This window comes from Electrona antarctica, assembly GCF_951216825.1.
Source record: "Electrona antarctica genome assembly, chromosome: 5".
Taxonomy (NCBI): Eukaryota; Metazoa; Chordata; class Actinopteri; order Myctophiformes; family Myctophidae; genus Electrona; species Electrona antarctica.
In genome coordinates this window covers 22,683,901-22,705,334 of record NC_136810.1, presented here as the reverse complement: position 1 = coordinate 22,705,334, position 21,434 = coordinate 22,683,901, and the positions used below count along the sequence as shown (strand labels likewise).

The following is a 21,434-nucleotide window of genomic DNA, read 5'->3' as shown; positions in this document are numbered from 1 at the left end:
TTAACCAAAAATATATCTGACATTTACTCATTTACAACAAATAATCAAACCAGATGATCGAAACGTTTTTTTGGGGGGATTGTAATGGATTGTTTATTTATATAAACAACCAAATTGATTAGTCTGATTAAACACTGGCATTATAATATTACACAGCGTCGTGCGTTGTGAGCTCGTAGATTGGCTATTTCACTATTAAAAAAATGTGGTCACTGTTCATTAATGAAATCATTGATTTGAAGTCTCATCGCCTAACCCTAGCTTGTAGTGTAAGCGTGCTCGAGCATGGATGTACCATGTACGCTGCACACACATGTGCACGTGCGTGTGTGAACAACGAGCCATTGTGCCCCTCACGAAACTCAATGACATGTCATTTTCTCATTGGCCGTTGGTGGTTGGCTGGCGTGTTAAACGCTAAATTCACACACGTAATCAATTCAGATGTGGGTGAAACCGCGACCCACCTGTCATGCTGTGTGATCACGGCTTAGGTTGTCATGGTAGCGGTCAAGAGGCAGCGGTCATGAGGAGTTCAACACCTCGGGTCAATGATTGTGACATAGGGCCGGCAGATGTGCAAAACGATAATATAACGTTTGTGTTTTTCACCAAATACCTCTATAGATGTATGTGACGATAAGCTTGTAGAGCTTGTAGATCTTTTATTTTTTATTGTTTTTAATAAATAATAATGAACTTAGTGTTAATCTATCCTCTTGTAAGTTGTAACACATGTAACTGTAGTGTACAAATGGTTCCATTTGGTTCCATGTATAGATATTGTACACACTCGCAGGGTTAATGCAGCACTGTGGAGTTTGCAGCGTGGGTGACTATTGCATCAGAAAAAGCCACAGGGCCTGTGCGGGCCACCGCCAGTGAAATAACAGGTCTCGCCTGTCTTCTAAATCCATCCAACTAAAAGGAGCTGCAACGTAAACACAGCAGCCCCAGTAAGAGGAGTGCTCTGCCTACGCTCACTCGCCCTGCTCTCCGCTGGGTCCCCTTACACCAGACTAGCATAATAAATAATGTTCAATTTGGTCCCCACTACTTTTTGGGGTATTTGTCACATATCGTTAAATGTGTGTCTGCAATTAACCCATCCTAAGTGTCAGAAGCAGTAGGCGCACAGGGAACGGTCACGGATTTAGTGTCTTGCTGAGGGACACTTGGACACATACAGTAGACCGGTGGCTGGGACGATGGGGACCTTCTGTTTCCCAGGCGGCCTCTTTCTCTGTCTCTACCCATTCAGTTATGGCCGGCGCCATTATTTTATCCATGTTCTCTTGGACCACCTATAATTATGTCAAGGACCGCTAGTGGTCCGTGGACCACCGGTTTAGAAACGGGGAGCTACACCATCCGTCCAAAAAATGGGCAATAATCTCAAAACAAATAGGGTTTATTTTGCTTCGTTGGTTCCACTGGCACAGAAATAGCCCGTTCTGGGGGAACGATGTTTAGATTGTAGAGCAGGGTGAGTCTGTATTTTGACTGAATGTGAGGTTTTAATGTGGACAAGCGTAATACATCTACAGGCAACCCATCTGTAATTAGCTGGAGCCGTTTGGTTATGGCTTAAACCACAGGTTGGCCATATTGCTGCCGTCCTCGGGGGAAATGGCTGCACTGCATGGCCTTGTTCTAGGTTCACTATGTGGAAAAGGTTTGTTGACTCCTCTCCTCTCCCTAGCATCGCTGTATTACAGAATCACCATCCCACTTGACAATAGTGCACTCACTAATGACATTATTCATGTCATTATCCGTCTATCATAGTGAGTAAGTTCTCTAAACTGTGTGTGTGTGTGTGTGCGTGTGCGTGTGTGTGCGTGTGCGTGCGCGCGCGTATCATGGCCATGCCTCAGTGGTTCTTCTTCCAACTCCCACAGTGGGTGATTCACCGCCACAGTTCTTAGAGCGCTCATAATCCCAGTCCGTTGTGTCTCATAATACACTCTCTGGACCACAGACTTTAGTAAGAGTTCTACACATCTCCTGTGTCGTGACCTCTAAAGAATTCAGTGCAGGCAGTTCTGTGCCACCTGCTGCAGAGGGCATGAGTCACTTTCTAATGGATCGGTCGGTGGACTCATTGGAGTGTGTGTGTAATTCCCTTCCTCCGATAACAGTGAGTCAAACCTCAGGAAGTATGCTTTAATCAGCAAGTCCCTGATGAAGGTGATGCGTTTCCCAGCATAGGGACATTATTTTGGTCTAATGGCCTCAGCATGATGACAGGACAGCCCAGCAGGCTTCAGTGCACGCAGGTCCACACGCAATGTAAACGATATCTAATACTAATAGTGATATGTCATTGTAGGATAAACTGTCTGCGTGCCATGTAGAATTTAACAAGACTTAAAAAGAATGATGCCAACTCTCATATTGCAGCCTTGCAGGGCACATGATAACTGTGCCCTGATCACCCACCCGCTTAGTTTGAATGTTATCAACCGATAACCACCAGTAGGTTACTGTACGTAGCACTCGAATGCAATCGAGCCAGCAGGCTCACCTGAAGCCTACTGCATGCATACTGGCTGCCATTCGGAAACACGGAAGTGAAATTACTGCTGCCAGGCCGTAGTGAAAACATTGTGAAACCGACTTACATGGCCGGTTAAGACTGATGAGGTTAGGGGACTTACATGGTCGGTTAAGACTGATGAGGTTAGGGGACTTACATGGCCGGTTAAGACTGATGAGGTTAGGGGACTTACATGGCCGGTTAAGACTGATGAGGTTAGGGGACTTACATGGTCGGTTAAGACTGATGAGGTTAGGGGACTTACATGGTCGGTTAAGACTGATGAGGTTAGGGGACTTACATGGCCGGTTAAGACTGATGAGGTTAGGGGACTTACATGGCCGGTTAAGACTGATGAGGTTAGGGGACTTACATGGTCGGTTAAGACTGATGAGGTTAGGGGACTTACATGGTCGGTTAAGACTGATGAGGTTAGGGGACTTACATGGTCGGTTAAGACTGATGAGGTTAGGGGACTTACATGGCCGGTTAAGACTGATGAGGTTAGGGGACTTACATGGTCGGTTAAGACTGAGGTTAGAGTTGGGGTTAGAGTTGTTGTCCGACAACGTGACCAACAATCGGACGTCTCCGTGTTTCCTACTCGCTGACAGTCGGCTCCCGGCGAGCCTGCTGGCTCGATTGCATTCGAGTGATAACTACTGGTGATTTTCAGTTGATTTTCATACGAATCCGTTGGACCACCACTATAAACTATGATCCAGCCGACCCATATAGTACATTATGCCATGCTTACAGCATATTTTCTAGTGCGTGCATGCGTGCGTGCATGCGTGCGTGCAGCGCCGGTGCGTCCATATAGAACACATAGGCCATTGCCCATTGGCGGCACAAACTCAGCAAACGCGACTCAGTTATTCCCGTGCCAGTTCCCGTGCACTCCCCCGCGCCCCGCCTCCACTGCACGGATCATTTATATCATCAATAAACAATAAACAATACATGGGATGCGGCCTAGTGCGGCAACTTCCTAAGCGCTGCTGTGTGTGTGTTTCACAGCTTCACCCTACAGAAGGCTGCTCAGATGGCTGTAAGTGCCCCAGGGGGGTGATATGGCTAGTGGTTGAGTATCTTGCTCACACATCGACCCGTAGACATGGGGGAGTCAAGTGTTAGACTGGCGACCATCCGAGTTACCGTTCCAGACAATGAAAAAAGTAATCAATATAATATTCTCTATAATAAAATGGGTGATAGTTTGTATAGCACTCAGCTACTGCTGCCCATAATGTTGTCTGGGAACATGGTGTCACAAGGTCGGACTCAAATCCACTAGAGTCCAGAGGTTTCAAATGTAAAGGCTGTTGGTCTGCTCTGGTGGCGTCTGAGAGGTGCTAAACAAGCTAATAATGTATTTAAAATATTGCTTTGATGCTCATAGTAACCGTAGGAAGTATTATGTTGTTTTTTATTATCGATTATGCATGCTGCGTCACAAAACTCTGAGAAAACCTCCAAGTGTTTTGGCAATAAATGATTGAATATTATGAAACATGATATGAATTTTCAATGTAAGTCTATGGGAGAGTCGTAATGTGGCCTGATGTCATCCGTGCCCATTGGAAGCAATTGGGGACCTACTCCCAGAATCCTCAGCTGGAGTGCTTGTCCTCCTTCTAACCCTCATTTCAAACCAGACAGCGTGTCTAAATCCACTCAGAGCGATGAAAGGAGCGTGTCACGTTTTTTTAACTGCTATGATTTGTGGATGCTGTGGTCCGACAGTATAACAACAATTGGGAGATAGAATCTGTCTTTGGTTTGCGTGTGTGTGTTTGTTTTTTATATATATATTTTGCAATGGGGCTGCCTATTGTGAAAGGAATTGGTGTTGACTGATTTTATTTATACTAGTTGCGGTTCAAAGTGTTAAAAATAAATATAAAATTGTCTCAGACTCTGAAAAATTGTTACCAAAAACGCTGAAATTATTTGACATTAAAATGACTAAGTTCATTGGTGTTTGTTCTTTCTGTCCAGGTGATGAAGACCTACCACATGTACCATGCGGAGAGCATCAGTGCTGAGAGCAAGCTGAAGGAGGCCGAGAAGCAGGAGGAGAAGCAGATCGGCCGAGTAGAGCCCGTGTTCAGCATCCGCCTGGAGGACAGACACCAGAGACAGCGCTCTGTCAAGAAGATCGAGAAGATGAAGGAGAAGGTATAGACCACATCCCGACTCGGTGTTGTTTTTTACAGCAAATTTAGATCTTAGTTTTAGTCATATAGTCTCTTGAATAGTTTTCATTTAGTTTTAGTCACATTTTAGTCACCCGGAATGTCTTGGTGTTAGTTTTAGTCGACTAAATATCATACAATTTTAGTCGATGTATTTTGGCGGGCCTTGATGCCATCGTAATGGCTGATTTTACACTTGCTGAAAATAGCCGATCTACAAGCTCACAACGTGTTGTGAGCTTGTATATCTGCTATTTTCAGCATGCAACCAAGTGTAAAATGAGTATACTGGATCTCTTGTCCACTATAGTCCCTTCCTAACATTTTAGTCTAGTGTTTTATTTGTTGAGGAAATTGTCAATACATTTAGTCTTAGTTTTAGTCACCATAGCTTAGTTTTCATTTAGTTTCCATTTAGTTTTCGTCTGTGAAAAAAGGTAGTCGACAAACATTTTTCGTCTTAGTATTGGTCGACAAAATCAACACTGATCCCGAGACACTTCGACCAATCGCTGATACGTTTATGCCACGTTCAATGACAAGATTCTGGAAAACTCTTATGATCGCTTATGATAGTACAGTATCACTCCCATTTGACATTGCACAGTAGTAAAATCCTTATGCTGCGTTCACACGGGTGGATAGTAGATACAAGACAGTCTACCATTAATGTCCAATGGAAGCCAGCCACGTGAAGCTACAAAGCAAATCCAACGTTTGTAGCTGATACAAAGCTATAAATACGTTGAACTGGCTTCAACTTCCGATGCAACATACAAAGTGACAAATATGCTGTGAATCTGCCCGTGTGAACACAGCATTAGTGTTACTTAATGATCTAAAGCCCAGTCCACACAGTACCAATGCAACTAGTCACAACTTGCAACCAGTTGCAAGACATTGCAGCAGTCTGGACTGACCAATCGCAAACTGGTGCCATTTGGGGATAATGGTTGCAAGGAGTTGCAGTTGCAAGTAGTTGCATTGGTGTGGACTGGCTTTTAGTGTTCCTTTTAATGGAAGGCCATTTGGTTTAATTTGCACACTCTTAGAGTTTTATTAAATATATAAAAAAGTATGAGAACGGCTGTCGTAGATGACTGATGTCAGACTGGCCGCAATGAAGTCCGAGACCCACATGAGGCCCTGCCGCTATTGTCAGCTGTCCTCTTCAATGTGGATCTACGTCTCTGTCGGTGCTCATGATGACATGACGTGGACTGAACGCCCACAGGCTGCGACACACTGCAGCGTGGCCTTTCTCCAAGAGCCTCACAGGCCTCAAGAAGTCCTTGAAAAGCACACGATGGCACGCTGTCGCAGTCCTTGTATTCTCAGAAGCAGTCTGTTTTCTGTTAAAGCTCTGTGACAAATGATTTAATGACCGCAGGGAATAACTTCTTTCTTTTTCTTTTTTCTTTTTTCTTTTTTCCTTTTTTTTTTGACACAGCTCTGTCGAGAATGCATTTGCAAAGCTTTTAAATGTGTGTGCGCGTGCGTGCGTGCGTGCGTGTCAGTGTGCGTGCGTGCGTGCATTGGTCAGAGGATGGTGACTAAGAGAGCATGTATAGAATTCGGAAAGAGGGCTCAATCAGAGATGTTTAGCTTTTCATCTCTCATTCTTCTTCCCTTTTTATTTTTCTTACCACGCCAAATATGTTTGCACTCGTTGTCATCGCTGTGCTCTACCATGATGCCACGTTGCACACAGGGAGACCAACCATCGCGTATCAATAAAAGGAATACTCGGCTCATTAAAGCTGCACTCTGTAATGTTCATGTCGTCATGTCAGGAGATTCGAACCCAGCTCCCCCCGCACAAGTTCTGACATTTTTACCACTGGCCTAATGGAGCATGTCTGTTCAGTTAGGGCAGCAATTTCATTTTGTTGTTTTTAATTACCCCCCTCTCTCTCTCTCTCTCTTTCTCTCTCTCTCTCTCTTCCCCCCCCCACCCCCCCCCCCCCCCCAATCTCTCTCTAGCGCCAGGCCAAGTACTCGGAGAACAAACTGAAGTCCATCAAAGCGCGGAACGAGTATCTCCTGACACTCGAAGCAACAAACTCCTCTGTATTCAAATACTACATCCACGACTTATCCGACTTAATTGATGTAAGTATGAAAATGTCCTGTTTCTAAGAAACGTTTAGTCAGTGTATATTTGTTAGCATGATTTCTGCTGTCAAAGATTAAAATAAATTAAATAATCTGTCATCGACCAACTGGACCAGCCCAGTATGAGATGAGGGAGACATTTAACCACGTATTCAAATAAATACATAAAATAGCCAGTCTGTAAGCTCATGTTTGACAATCTTTGATATGTCCTGAACATTTCCGTGTATGTCCAAAATAGGCATACAAGATTTAAAGTTAGTTAAACTTAAGTTAATACATTAGTCTCATATAGCAAAATTATCAGAAATCAGAGTCCGGTGACATCTAAATTGAGGGATGGGGTTAAAACTGGGTGGATACAATTTGGAAAAACCAGTAAGACGCCTAAAGGGCGAGGTCGCGTGCACGCATCCGCCTGGGTGACAGCAGACTGCTGGGCGAGCGCTGACGCTTTGGCATGGGGGGTCAGATCAACATATGGAATGAATTCTGTACTGGCCATATATGGAGCGTGTCTTGAGTGTACAGGGTTTGATGAGGTCAGATCAAAATATGGAATGTCAGAACAGGTCAGCTCCATATATGGAGATCTAAGGGTGGCAGCGGGGGCAGTGTCTTGAGTGTAGAGGGTTTTTATGAGGGTCTTAATTTTCGGGCCTGTTGAGAACTTTAGTTTTCGCCGGCCGGCTGGGCGTGGCTGCATTAATAACTTTGGGGCAGGCCCGTCTAGAGTTTAAATGGACGACGGGTATCAGTCAAAAGGGAGAAATCGAAGAGGAAGGATGGGTGGGGAGGATCAACATATGGAATGTCAGAACAGGTTCTGACGTATATCCATATATGAAGATGATGATCTAAGAGTTTGAGGTCAGATGTAGAGTTGCTGGCCAATATTGATGACATCAGTGATCTCCATATGGGCTTAATTGTGACAGCAGGTCGCATTTACTATGACATCAGGGATCTCCATCTCTGATGATGTCGCATGATGTCACGAGACCTTATATGCACCATATATGGGGGCTTTCCTATGTATGGGGATTTTGGGTGATTCTGACTGACGGACAAAAATGTACGATTTCATAGTAAATGCGACCTTCAGTCGCAATAAATAACAGCACCAGAACCAATGCAAAGTCTTGATTGTGGTCCTCCTTATGGGACGGTATAATTATTGTGTTTTAGGATAGGTTTGTTACAGCTGGTTTTATCCCTTCTCGAGTCGATGAATTTAGGTTTTCCCAGACGTATCAAATCTCTGATCGTCTGGCTATGCAAGACTATACTTCCACATATTCACGACCAGGCACACGCAACGATCAGACGATGTGGAGACTGAGTCACACCAATGTTCCCTTTCCCTTGCAAAATCATCCTCTCGTAAAAAGAACTGTGTCATGGTTATTCGTACTCCCTCGTGTCATGGAGCTGCTGCGTTCACACAGGCCTTTTAAGGTTTAATAGTGGTAGGATTAAGAAGAGAATGATGAGTTTTGCAGCGCAGCCTTGATATAGGGTGAGATGTCAGGAACTCAGGACCCATCTCCTCTATCGGGGTTCAAATATCTGCCCACACAGCTACAGCCACCAGGGGGGAAAGTAACTTTACTTAAAGATGGAGTGCCGTGATTCCCCCCCCCCCCCCTAAAACATGATCATCAGGTACTATCATATGCTTATACTAAGAGAAAGATTTTTTTTCTCCAAAAAGTGTACAGAAAGTGTTAAAATTAGGTTTTTATGTGGCCACAGCCACCAGTTCATTACGTATGCCTGGTTTGCCTGATGGGTGGTGAACTGGTGATCCACCAGAACTGAAGCCGCACCCACATCTGTTGTATGATAAAGGGGGAGGGGTTAGGGGAGGGGATGATAATGTGATATCACTGTAATGTGATGTCACTGTCATTTCGATTAGGCCTTTTGACCTGGGCCTCGATTGGGCCTTTTGAGAAACCAAAAATACACAGGGAATATATATTTCAATATTCTAACCATACCTGGGCTTCTATTAGAGCGGTGGTTCTCAACCTTATTTCACCAAGTACCACCTCAGCAAATATTTGGCTCTCCGGGTACCACCATTATGACTTAAAAAGCGTACACCTAACCTATCCCATCCTATTCACACAGGAGCACTAAGGGAACTTTAACTTTTACCGTGGCTTCGCGATGCACAATGCAGTTGGCTTTAATTGCTTACAGCTGTTATTGAATCAAGTAATCAACTATTTTCAATAGGCTACGCTACGTGTTGTAAGATGCGCCGTTTGAAATGGGTTTCATGCATTACTGTACCACGCTGTCTGTAGGTTACTCCTCTGCTGCTGCTGCTGGTCAAAATACTTGCCTTGTCTTCCACACTTCCATGTTCCATTTTAAGCCACGATTGCACCATTTTAACTACACGGTTTATCTTGCGTTGCCACCGTTTAGTTTGTTGTGATCCGTGAACACGTGGTCGGCAGTGCTCGGCACAAAGCCAACAGCAAAACTTGTACTAAACCCCAGCTTTAGTTGTACTTACTTTAGTTGTAGATTTAAAATATGAATACAAAAATAATAATATTAACCACTCAAGCACTAGTTTATACTTTTGCTATTTGAAAAGGCCTAAAGTGGGCTCTGTTGTTTTAATTCAGGCCTAGAGTATTTCTATATTGTGGTACCGCTACTTTTACTTAAGTAAAACAATATATATATATATCTGAGTACTTCTACCACCACTGGACATCACAGAATTTAATTTGCACAAATGGGTGTAAACACTACATTTTGCATCCTTGTATTCCATGTCTCTTCAGACTGGATGGAGAGCAGTGGGCACGGATCCCTGTAACCCAGTTTATTTCTGTGTGAATTCCAGCTGGTTGTGGGTCAGCACTCCCATTGCTCAGCAGCACTCAGAGCTCTTCACTGTGCCTCGCCAGCAGAATGCTTTGTGTGACCTGCCACAATCGATGAACATGACTTATTTATCATTTATTTGGCCTACTTATTTTTTTGGGGGGGGAATATGCACCATCTTTTCCTTGTCATTAACCGAGGAGGAGAGAAGGGCTATTTCTTTCCAGATGGTCCGGAAGGACAAGAGAAATGCGAACTCCCCTCTGTGTCATCATCATGCTGTGGAGAAATTAGACCTCTCTCTGCTTGCTCTCATTCGTGTGTGTGTGTGTGTGTGTGTGTGTGTGTGTGTGTGTGTGTGTGTGTGTGTGTGTGTGTGTGTGTGTGTGTGTGTGTGTGTGTGTGTGTGTGTGTGTGTGTGTGTGTGTGTGTGTGTGTGTGTGTGTGTGTGTGTGTGTGTGTGTGTGATTTTTATAGTGTACGTGTACCAATTTTGTTTATCCCTATATCACGTAAGAGTTCTCTCTCCTGATTGGATGAAATTGCTATCCTGGTTTCCCCTTTACTAAATTGCTGGAGAAGACGGGGAGACCCCGGTGTCTGAACAAGCACTCAAACAATAATTACCGAATCATTACAATGAATCAGGAAGTACAGTATAACACTTTAACAAGAAATATCACTTACACCTCCTTTAATGGCCAGCAATGTTTCAATACTGGTGACATAAAATAACTGGAAAATAGTTCAGCTTAAATGACTCATGTCAGTGGAATGTGCTGAGCGCTGTAGACTCACTATCCAATTAACTCACTAAATGTGTCCAATTCTGGTTGTATAAAATGTGGACGTGCCCCATTCCTCCTCATCCACGGCAGAGCCTAACCATCCGTCCCTTTAAAAAACAACTAAAGGCGTTTTTATACTCGGAATATAATGATATAATTCAACAATCATTTTAATATTAATAATTCAACAATCATAAGAAGTGAGTGAGGAGGAAATCCCTTCTGCACGCTCTTTTGTGGACTACAATGTGTGGTTGAAAGGGCAGTGTGCAATTAGTTGGCAGTCTGTGTTGTACTGCATGTACAGTAGTCTATGTGCGTTATGTAATTGTCAATGTGTCTTTTACAGCAGATCTCGTGTTTCCATGACAGATTTTCACCCTAGAGGACAATACTATCTATCCTATCGTCTCTGTCGGGTGGAAACCAAAACTGTAGCAGATCTATTAGCTTAAAATGTGTCGCTTTGCGCCTGCTTATGGATGTGCTACGTTTGATGCTTTTGTGTGAGGCTCTAGTATGATCAAGTAGGCCCTACATAGTAGGGTATTAATTACGAAAAAACACAAAGTTTAAATATGGAGATTTCAGCCCGACAGCAACGCTATGCTCTCCTTCCTGTGCTGTGCTCCTTCCAGTGCTGTGATTTGGGATACCACGCCAGCCTGAATCGAGCCTTGCGGACCTACCTCTCGGCGGAGTACAACCTGGAGACGTCGCGCCACGAGGGCCTGGACATCATCGAGAACGCCGTGGACAGCCTGGACCCCCGCAGTGACCGGCAGAGGTTCATGGAGATGTACCCCACCGCATTCTGCCCGCCCCCCAAGTTTGATTTCCAGTCGCACCTGGGAGATGAGGTACAGTGCAGTCATCCTCAAGACCTCCAGTTTGATATGCACTAGTCCAGTGGTCCTCAACCTGTGGGCTGCGAGAATATTGCAAGTGGCCCCTCAAATAATTTGCAAAGCGTAGCAAACATTAAGGGTGTGTTCAGAACTTTGCACTGGTGTGCCCTCTTTGTCATTTGTTTATTCAGTGCACTCGGTGCATTGTTGTTCGAAAATAGAGTGTGCTGCGGATATTCACAATGTGTTGCATTGTGACAGCATGTAGTGTCTTAAAGAATCGCTTAACCATGAATACCTTTCACTACAGCTCCACTAAATTTAAACCCACAAGTTAATTTTGCATGGAACTAAGAGTTTTCTGCTAAGTTCTGCAATGTTTCTTTTTTTACTGTCCAAGAGAAGCGTGCACACGGCCAACTCATTACATTGTATGGAAGCAGTGCAGTGAATTTTACATTTTATGAAAAAGTCTCAAACTTAATGAGGTCTGATTTTTAGTTGTCGCTTAATTGCAGCATTTACTGCTGTCTGTCCTGCCAGATTAGGTTTTTATAGGAGCTGCGAATAACAAATGATGTCTCACAACCTCCTAGCCTGCAGCCTAACATCTGTATGTGTGTGCAGATGTTTTTACTGCTTGGCTGCCACTGGCTACCGTGTCTGTATCCTGGCTATTGATTATAATGGCGTCTGCACTCTGCATTGGGATTTACACCAGCAATGAAATAACTTTTTGTTCCATTTGTATCTACTCTGGCTTTTGTGAGCACCCCAGCCTCTTTTTTTAATATTCCCTTTTACTTTACGTATTTATGCATATGGGAGGTTAAAGTCCTGTTTGTTGCAGGTGAGCCAGATCTCGGTGCAGCCGCCAGTGAATGGGGAACTCATACTGCGCTTCCAGCAGCTGCAGTCTCGCCTGGCCACTCTGAAGATCGAGAACGAAGAGGTAACACAAGAGGCTTTACACTACAGTTTAAAAATGTTGTTGCATCACACACTACAGATTCTCTTCTTTCTAATCTAAACGTGCACACACTACATACACGATTTAAAAAGAATATGGTGCTATACACACACACGACAGGATTTTATGGTGATCATCGAGCCTGCCAGAGCAACCCAGCACCTGACATGACATGGCCTCACCTCACGTGCCTTGATCACATGCAGAAGATGTCAACAACAGAGCCGGTTAAACTTGTGGTGGTAATGGATGAACGGTTATTCCTGCATATTAAATTAAGCTTCACACTTATTTTCCATGGCGGGACACAAAGTAATGAATCTGGGACAAAACAAAAGGGGTCATTGTGAATTTGTGACATTACAGAACCATCGGAGGCCTATTTAATGAGTCAAACAGCCCAAATCTGTAGAACTCATCAGGTTCCGTCTTTGCACTTTGTGTTGACATTTCGATTAACGGTGGGATTTATTACTTCCCTCCCGTTTGATACAGGAATTAAAGCCCTTGTTCTTAACCACTTGAACCCCAGTATCCCTATTCTGGGTGGAACATTCCCCCAAAATAGCTGATCTACAAGCTCACACTGTTATGCTCCCAGTGATTGAATTATCTGTCTCTTTGATTCTGTGCACTATTTTCAAACTCACAACCTGGGACCCATAGCCACTGAAGCCCTGCTGTATTTATTTTGTTTTTTCTTGGTGTTTTCTTCAGGATGGGGGACATTTAATTCAGCACTTAGCACACCTACAGTAATAGTGACTGCACCTTTCAACAAAACAGAACATGATACATGTCTCTCTCTCTGTTTGTCAGTCTCTCTCGCTCTCTGTCTCTCTCTCATCTCTCATGCACTCGCTCTCTCCCTTTTTCTTCTCCTTCTCCCTCTTTGTCATCAGCACACACTCGCTGTCCATCTTTTATCCGTTTGCTCACACAACCAGGAAGTACACACTCACAGCGGTTGAGTTTTGTTGTGTGTAATGCTGTCTGTTATTAACGTATTTGGCATGTTATGTTGAGTACAACCAGCCCAGGTAGTATCTTCACTGTTCAAACTGTCTGTACTGTTGGGAAAAACGAGTTAAACATGCCTGTGTGTGCATGCATGCATGCGCGTAGAAATGCTGCGGGGGCTCTGTGCCCCTTTCTGCCAGCCCCTCTGAAAGGATCATCCTGGTGGGTCAGTGCAGCGCTGGTGGGTGCAGTTGACTTGTGATAGGATCACCAGATGGCTTCTCTTCCTTGGCACACGGTGCCAGCTACATCCTGCCCGTTCCAAGGGTGGCGAGGGCACCGGGACAGCACTACAGGAGAGCAAAAACAAGCCAACTTTAAGTCAGGCCAGGAAAGGCTTCAGGGCAGCACTTCATAGAAGCACAGCTGTTTCCTTAAACCGCTGTGACACCATGAAATACAGGAGGAAATGGGAGGTAAATTGTTTTTTTTATGTCAAGAGTGTAGCGAGTGGGAATGTCACAATCTCACTGTCTGTGGGAGGACCCATGGATTAAAGTCGCCATGATTTCAGTCATTAGAGTAAAAATCACACCCGTGTGAACTGAGTGGTGTAAGGTATTATATAGCCTGATTGTGTTCTGACGTAATGAAATCAGCATCAACCAAACAGCATCAACCATGCTCATTTTTTTTGCACAGACAGACAGACAAACAAAGCCAGTTGTAGGAGTGGTTTATACTCAGCAGCAGTCCCGTACCTCAAGTCCTGCAGGTACTTCTTTTTAGTTTAGTTTTAGGACAGTGACAGGCTTCGTCAGAGATGGGTGCTGGATTTCAAGTGGTTGTTTGTGCACTCTCAGAGTTATGGGGGCCCTTGAAATGAAAACATTTGAGAACCACTGGGTTCAGTGTTCATCTCAGTGCCTCATCAGTCAATTCAGTGTCATTCTGTCCAACATATGAATGTGGTGATTTAGTTCTCATTTGCCTCAGAGATTTGTATGAAACAACACACACACACACACACACACACACACACACACACACACACACACACACACACAGACTTGTTTTCTCCTCTCCGCATTGGGTCACAAGATGAACTCAACTTAAGACTGTAAGACCCGGCCCAGGCGGTGGCGTAACCGTCTGGGCACCCGACTGGTAGTCCAGTCGCAGTGTGCCGCGGGTTCGATTCCCGAGCCCGACACGGCCTTTACTGCATGTCTTCCCCCATCTCTCTCCCGTTTCCTGTCAGCCTACTGTCTGTCCCTTCAAAAACCAATAAAAGGCGTAAGCCGCAAAAAAAATATCTTTAAAAAAAAAAGACTGTAAGACCCGGATACATTTCTACTTGCAAAAAAGAGATTTCAACCTTACTACTACTTTGTACTACTAGGACTTATGTTAAAAAAAAATGTAAAAAAAAAAAAAAAAAAAAAGTTTAATGAAAATGTTATGCACATTAATAATAATTATTAAAATAATAATAATAAATTAATAATTTACATTCGGTGGATATCTTTCACAATAATACATGATACATGTTCTAGACATTCTAATGATCACACAAATATATGTATTACATGCATTTTAGTTACTTTTATCAGGGTTAAAGATTAAAGGTCATAGGTCAACTTTGATTAGAAATCCAGAGATTTTGAAGTTGTGTAAATCTGTGTCTCTGTGGGGGGTATTTATATGCAAATATCATGACCAATGACATTGCAAGACTAAACAATGAACATCAATGATGATGTTTAGGTGAAAAAAAGAATAGAAAAAAAGAAATAATTAAGTGATTAATTAAAATAAAAATGTTACCGAGAAGCATCGTTGGGTCTTACCGGATCCTTCTCGAGGCCTTGCAAGCTAAAACCCTGACAATCTACTACCTTTGTGGGGAGTGTTTGTTTTTTCCCTCAGATAAATCACAGAGATGCAACATCAAAGTGTGTGTGTGTGTGTGTGTGTGTGTGTGTGTGTGTGTGTGTGTGTGTGTGTGTGTGTGTGTGTGTGTGTGTGTGTGTGTGTGTGTGTGTGTGTGTGTGTGTGTGTGTGTGTGTGTGTGTGTGTGTGTGTGTGTGTGTGTGTGTGTGTGTGTGTGTGCGTGTGTGCGTGTGCGCGTGCGCGTGCTGCGGGCCAATGAGCAGATTACAGATCTCACCACATGGGTCTGTTGAAAGCTATGGACGTCACGGCACTTTGTCTTTTTTGAGATGAGATATGCGTCGCTCTCATGCTGACATGAGCCTCACTGATGTCTGCCATGCAGAAGAACTGGACTGTGTCCCAAATCATTCACTCACTCTCTCACTACTCCCCATTCCCTGTCTGTGCAGTGCTGTGTACAGCACTGCTTCTTAGTGCTGGAAGGTACCAAGTTACATTTACTCAATTGCTGTACTTTTTTTTAGGTAATTTTACTTTACTTGAGCATTTGTTGCTATTCTGCCTTTATTGATAGATAACAAGTGAAGATTGACATGAGGAAAGAGGGAGAGAGACGGGGGGAGACATGCAGCAAAGGTCGTCATTTTCAATACTACTCCACTCAGAGTGGAGATTTTGCTATCTACAAGCTCACAACTCAATCCGTCTCAAAAGCTTTTTATACATTTAATGCATTTGAAAACTTGTGAAATGGGACATTCTGCATATTGAGTACTTTTACTTATTTAGGACGGGAACCCCTTTTGGTGTTTTACCCTTCAAGACGGGAACCCCTTTTGGTGTTTTACCCTTCAAGACGGGAACCCCTTTTGGTGTTTTACCCTTCAAGACAGGAACCCCTTTTGGTGTTTTTACCCTTCAAGACGGGAACCCCTTTTTTGGTTTTGAATAAATATTTGACGTTTTCTTTTTCCAGAAAACTTTTTTTAGAAGGCATTTTTAGAATCTGCCTCAGTCCTAAATGGGTAACGTATAAATGTACTACTTTTTTTGAAACTTTGTTTTTATTTTCCAAACAACAATCGAAAATACATACATACATTCAAGAAAAACAAGAGCAAAACAAAAACGAAGACAAACCAGTACAAGAAACAAAACAAACAAGGACAAAAAGCAAAACAAAAGATGGGGGGGGGGGGGGGGGGGGGGGATACACACTATTCACTCTTGTATATATGCCATTTTTCCCAACGTTTTTCAAATAGCTCCGCCTTGGTCCTCAGATTATGAGTCATTTTCTCCAAGCGATATATTTCTTCAATAATTTCCATCCAGTGCTCCTCTCTAGGAGGGGCTGCTTTCAACCATCTCCTGGTGATGGCTTTCTTAGCAAATGTACTACTTTTACGTAACAAGGTATTTCAATATCGTGGTATTGATACTTTTACTTAAGTAAAACATTTGAGTACTTCTACCACCACTGGGATGCACTGAGCGAGACCCTCTCGGGCTTCTCAAAGCCATGTTGTAATTGAGCAAATCTGTGGTCCTCTGGTAACTTAGTGATCTGCTGAATAATGGATGGATTTCAGCAGCTTTTTAGCTGGGGGCTCTTCTCTCGCATGCGTGGCTCCTCTCCTCTCCTCCCTGACCGCACAGCAACAGCTGGACATGCCGACCTCCAAATGCCCGCCCCTGGAAGCTGCCAGGGAGGGACGAGCTCCATATTAGTGGTACTCTCCAGATAACATGCTGGGTCTCTTACTTCCCCTGTCACCACGGCCAACCTCCTCAGTGTTCATACAGTAGATCCATTAGTAACTCAGTGAGTTTACCCAAAAACCCAGAGAGGATTTTACTATATCTCTGCCTGTCTGTTGTTATGGCCAAATGTCCCCACAAGTATACAAGAATTTAAGAAACCTTAAAGGTTTCATGACATTTTTTTAATTTTAATTTATTTTTATTTTTCGTTTTTCTTTTAGGTTTTATGACCTAGATTACATCCAAAAAACCTGAACTTTAAACATTCAGTGGATTTTCTGTGGTCTGGAGCTTTCTCTGGGGTTTGGAAGTCTTTCTGAGCTGCAATGTAAACAGTGACATCTGCTGGTAAATCCCATTGACATTTTCTGTCTCTTACATCACAAACCGCAGGAAACTCAGAGCACCTGTTTGAGCCAGAAAACCCCACACCACAGAAAATCTACTGAATGTTAAAAGTTCAGTTTTTTTGGTGCAATTGAGCTCAGAAAACCTAAAAGAAATTAAGAAAAATTACAAAAATAAATAAATTGTCACAATCCCTTTAAAAAAGGTTCGTTAGAATTACGACATTTAGAAGTTAGGCTTAGGGGTGAGGGGTTGGAGTTATGCCAGATTGTTTATTTGCATGTCTGTGTCGTGCACCGAAAATAGCAGCTGCGACACGTTCTAAGCTTGTTGATCTGCTATTATCGGCTTTAGGGTTAAAACATGGCTCCAATGGCATTCATATAACCACCGTCCTAAAATGTTGATGTTGAAGTGCCTGAAAAGTCACTGTATATTAATTTTATTGGTAACATTTCACTCAAAATGTGGGTGTATAATGCATTATAATCACATTTATAATGCATGGTGCTCGTTATTTTTAAAATAATTATGTATAATATACTTTTGTATGTACATAAGAAGCTTTATGCAGTAATATATGTGCTGGTCATAATGCATTACAAGCTCAGTGGAACAGCACTTATACGTTTTTATGCATGATTATAAACATTTATAACGAGTGTTATAAGAAGCCTTATAAGTGCATTAAAATGCATTATAAATGTCATAAAAGTCAAGCAAGGGAATTTTCTTCTCTGTTCAACTTTTCAATGTTTAGAAATGTAGATGTTTATTCATGTGAGAGTTGTTCCCCGCTCTGCTTCCTTCCTGTGCCGTCCCAGGCTGTCATTAGCTCTGTCCCGACCTGCTGTGTGTTTTGGCTTTTCCAAAGCGAGACAGATGACACTGTTACTGCATCCACATTGTGTGTGTGTGCAGGCAGACACGTCAGCGATGTAATCCATCACAGTAAACACATGAAAGAGACACCCCCCTTCCCCCACTTCGCTTGAATTCCACCTTGTTATTCAGGTGGTTTTCAAACACCAAATGAGTCACGGGTCAAACAGTTGGGAGACACACACACAAGCTATACTCCATTCTCATCGTTCTCTGTGTACTTCAGGTCCATGAGGAATCGACTGGGTTCTTTCTTTAGTGGGAAGAGTCTGACTGTAGCCGCACATTAGGCTTGGCGTCCATATGTTTGGTATGTTGTTATAGGTGAAATTCGCAACACGTCATACAGCCATTTTCAGAGGGTTTCTGCACAATGAGGCCTCGCTGCGGCTTTTCTACATCACTGACTCACAGTCAACAGTCCACCACCCTGCTCAGTGCTCACCCTGTTTGCCCCCTTGTCCTCTCTCTCTCTATCTCTATATATCTCTATCTCTATCACTCACTCACTCACTCACTCACTCACTCACTCAGCAGGTGAACACATCTCTGTGTGTCTGAGGCATGCCTGTCATTGCCCTGTCTTCTCTCTCCCTCTCTCCCTGATTGATCAACACAATTTAGATATTTTGCAGACACTTATTATCTCTTAGCGACTTTACGTATATAATGGGAATGGGCAGAGTGAGCATGAGCCCTAGTCAATAAAGGTATATAATGGGGAAACTTGGATACCAGATAAACAATTAATCTAGCTTCTTTCTAAACATGCTACATGTTTAGAAACATGGGTTCCAGACCAGACCCACAGGAACGCACCCAGGGGGCCGGGCCGGTTCCGGCATGCCGCCCCGCGTCCGAAACGGTTGAGAAATGACACACTTACCGTGTGGCGGTCCCTGTACTTTACTGTGCTGTGCTGTACTGTACTGTACTGGCACACACAAAATCATCACATATACAGTTAATACTTGCGTGTGTGTTTGTGTGTGTGTGTTAGGTTGCGCACAGGTGGTGCAAAACAACCATGCGGTTTTCGTGCTCATACCCACCCACCCAGCCAGCCAGCCACCCACCCAGCCACATACATAGCTCCGTAAGGGAGTGGTTGCACCACTCAAAAAGCTAAGACAAATTTAGCTTTTCAATAATTACATATTGTGGGGGTCTGTATGCTCACCAAGGTTTATATGAGGAGAGTGATGTGCTAGGAGGAGGCTTTCTTCTTCCAAATGGCAAAATCAACAAAGTTGATATTATTTATATTAAATTAACTCTTTGTACTGGGTTTTATAATGTTATATATGGTCAGCTTGGTTTGCATTACTTGCTAAAAGAGTGACTTGAGAGCTGTTTCATCGTACAATAGAAGTCAAAGAGAGGCTATTTTTGAATTATTTATAATCAGCTGTGCAAGAGTGCGATATATATCGCACCAATTGAACTAGTTACATCATGACAAGATGAGTACACACAACCCAAACCTCTACCAAAGTGTGCTCATGCTTTAAGTAAGCATGAGCGGGTGCGACTGAGGCCTGGATAAGGGAGCTAGGTGGACTCCTGGGTGACTTAATGTTTAACCTACTGTATGTGTGCCTTGGTGGATAGTCCTACTGTCCAGGACAACATCCACCCGGGCTCTTTGCAGTTGGAAAGCATGCAGTTGGAAAGCAGCCAGGGAGTTGTCAATGAAAGTGAGATCCTGCATTGGGCAGGACTTACCTGGGAAGCAGTCTAGATCTGTATTGAGCTTTAGGGATAAACTCACTGAAAATAGACTGTTACTGTTTCTACTGTGTCTCTTATTGGTTAGAAAGATTTCATAACATGAACTAGCCTTCACTATCCGCCTTTCTTTCGTATACCGTTCTGTGTTGCTTGGAAACTCTAGCACCATCTAATTTTGTTCATCGTGAAACTTCTGCCATCTTTGTCATAAGTAGGGGAACAGACAGTCTTTAAGGACCTCGCTCGCCAGCCAAAAATCTCTCTTCTCCCGTAAGTGATGGGGCGGCGAGCCTGGCCAAGTCCTGACGTTTGTAATCTCCCGGAGAAGCACTCTGTTTGACAGGGAGCTAAGGGGCGGTTATGGAAATGAAGCTTAAAAGCACACGACTCCACCTCCTCTGCCAGTTTGAGTGCATGCAGATTGATCACCGTGGCCGCAAGTCATGATTGAGATGTGCTGCATTAGTTTCAGAACATAATCATGGTGCACTGGTTCTCAAAGTGGGGTCCGGAGACCCACAGGGTGCCTTGAGGGGGTTCCAGGGAGTCCCCAGCAAAAATGAGGAAGAGTTTAAACACTTAAACACTGCCCAATTAAATATTTTTCAGCTATTCGAAAACAGCCGATCTAGAAGCTCACACCATGCGACGCCTTCTGACTCGTCTGTTTTGGGATGAAAATGTATAAATCTTGACTGAATGTTTTCTTATGAATGTACTCACTGTTCTGCATGGTTTGCTGCCGTTTTTATGTCCTTTGCTATTGTTTTATTGTCTTAATGTTACTTAGTTTTTGCTTGTTTTGATGCTACTAGAGCGGTGCCCGGCTATAGAGCACAGAGTCGGTAACGATGGAAGTTGGAGACCCATGCCCCACTCGGCTATGCATACCCGTTGTACCCGTGTCAGAGTACCCGTTCCACCCATCTGTCGGTGTCCCTTTATGGAGATTTCTGTGTCCCTTTATTCCTATATATGGTGTTCTGTGTCAGGCATGCCCAAATATGAAGTGTTGTGATGTCAGAACAGGAAAGCTCCGTATATGGAGATATAGGGGTGATCAGGTCCAGATCCCGGGTAGAGGCTTTTGTGCTGGTTGTGGACAACCGGCTATCCGCTGGACTCGACACCGGGCACTGCACACCCTGTGGTGGTGTGGAACACGTCACTGTCTCAAATTTGAAGTCCGTGTGGGCGAACGGGTTTCGAGTTACGTGGATTACAGACGTACGTATGTATGTACGTACAGTACACACAGAGACCTGGTGCATTTATAGATTTTATTTAGTTTTTTTTCTCTTTTCTGCCCTGTAAAGCACTTTGCGCTGCATTTTTATGTGATGAAAGGTTCTATATAAATAAAGTTTATTATTATTCCCTGGTCCCTGATACAGCCACCAAATAGTCTACATTTCAATATGGGAGTCCTTGACATAAACTGCTCTAAACCAGTGTTTCCCAAACACTAGTTGCGACCAGGGGCGGCTGTGGCTCAAGAGGTAGAGCATGTCGTCCAATGATCTGTGGCTCGGCGGTTCGAATCCC

The 21,434-nt window shown here is 43.6% G+C and overlaps 1 protein-coding gene across 4 annotated transcripts in view; it reads left to right on the top strand.

Moving 5' to 3' along the window:
• srgap1a (SLIT-ROBO Rho GTPase activating protein 1a) overlaps positions 1–21,434 on the top strand; it is a 115,414-nt gene that overhangs the window by 55,885 nt on the left and 38,095 nt on the right. For all 4 annotated transcript variants that reach the window (XM_079501805.1, XM_079501804.1, XM_079501806.1 and 1 more), the window contains exons 5-8: positions 4,541–4,720; positions 6,721–6,849; positions 11,129–11,350; positions 12,189–12,290. In XM_079501805.1, the coding sequence (XP_079357931.1) occupies positions 4,541–4,720; positions 6,721–6,849; positions 11,129–11,350; positions 12,189–12,290 (633 nt within the window). The remainder of the gene's footprint in view (positions 1–4,540; positions 4,721–6,720; positions 6,850–11,128; positions 11,351–12,188; positions 12,291–21,434) is intronic.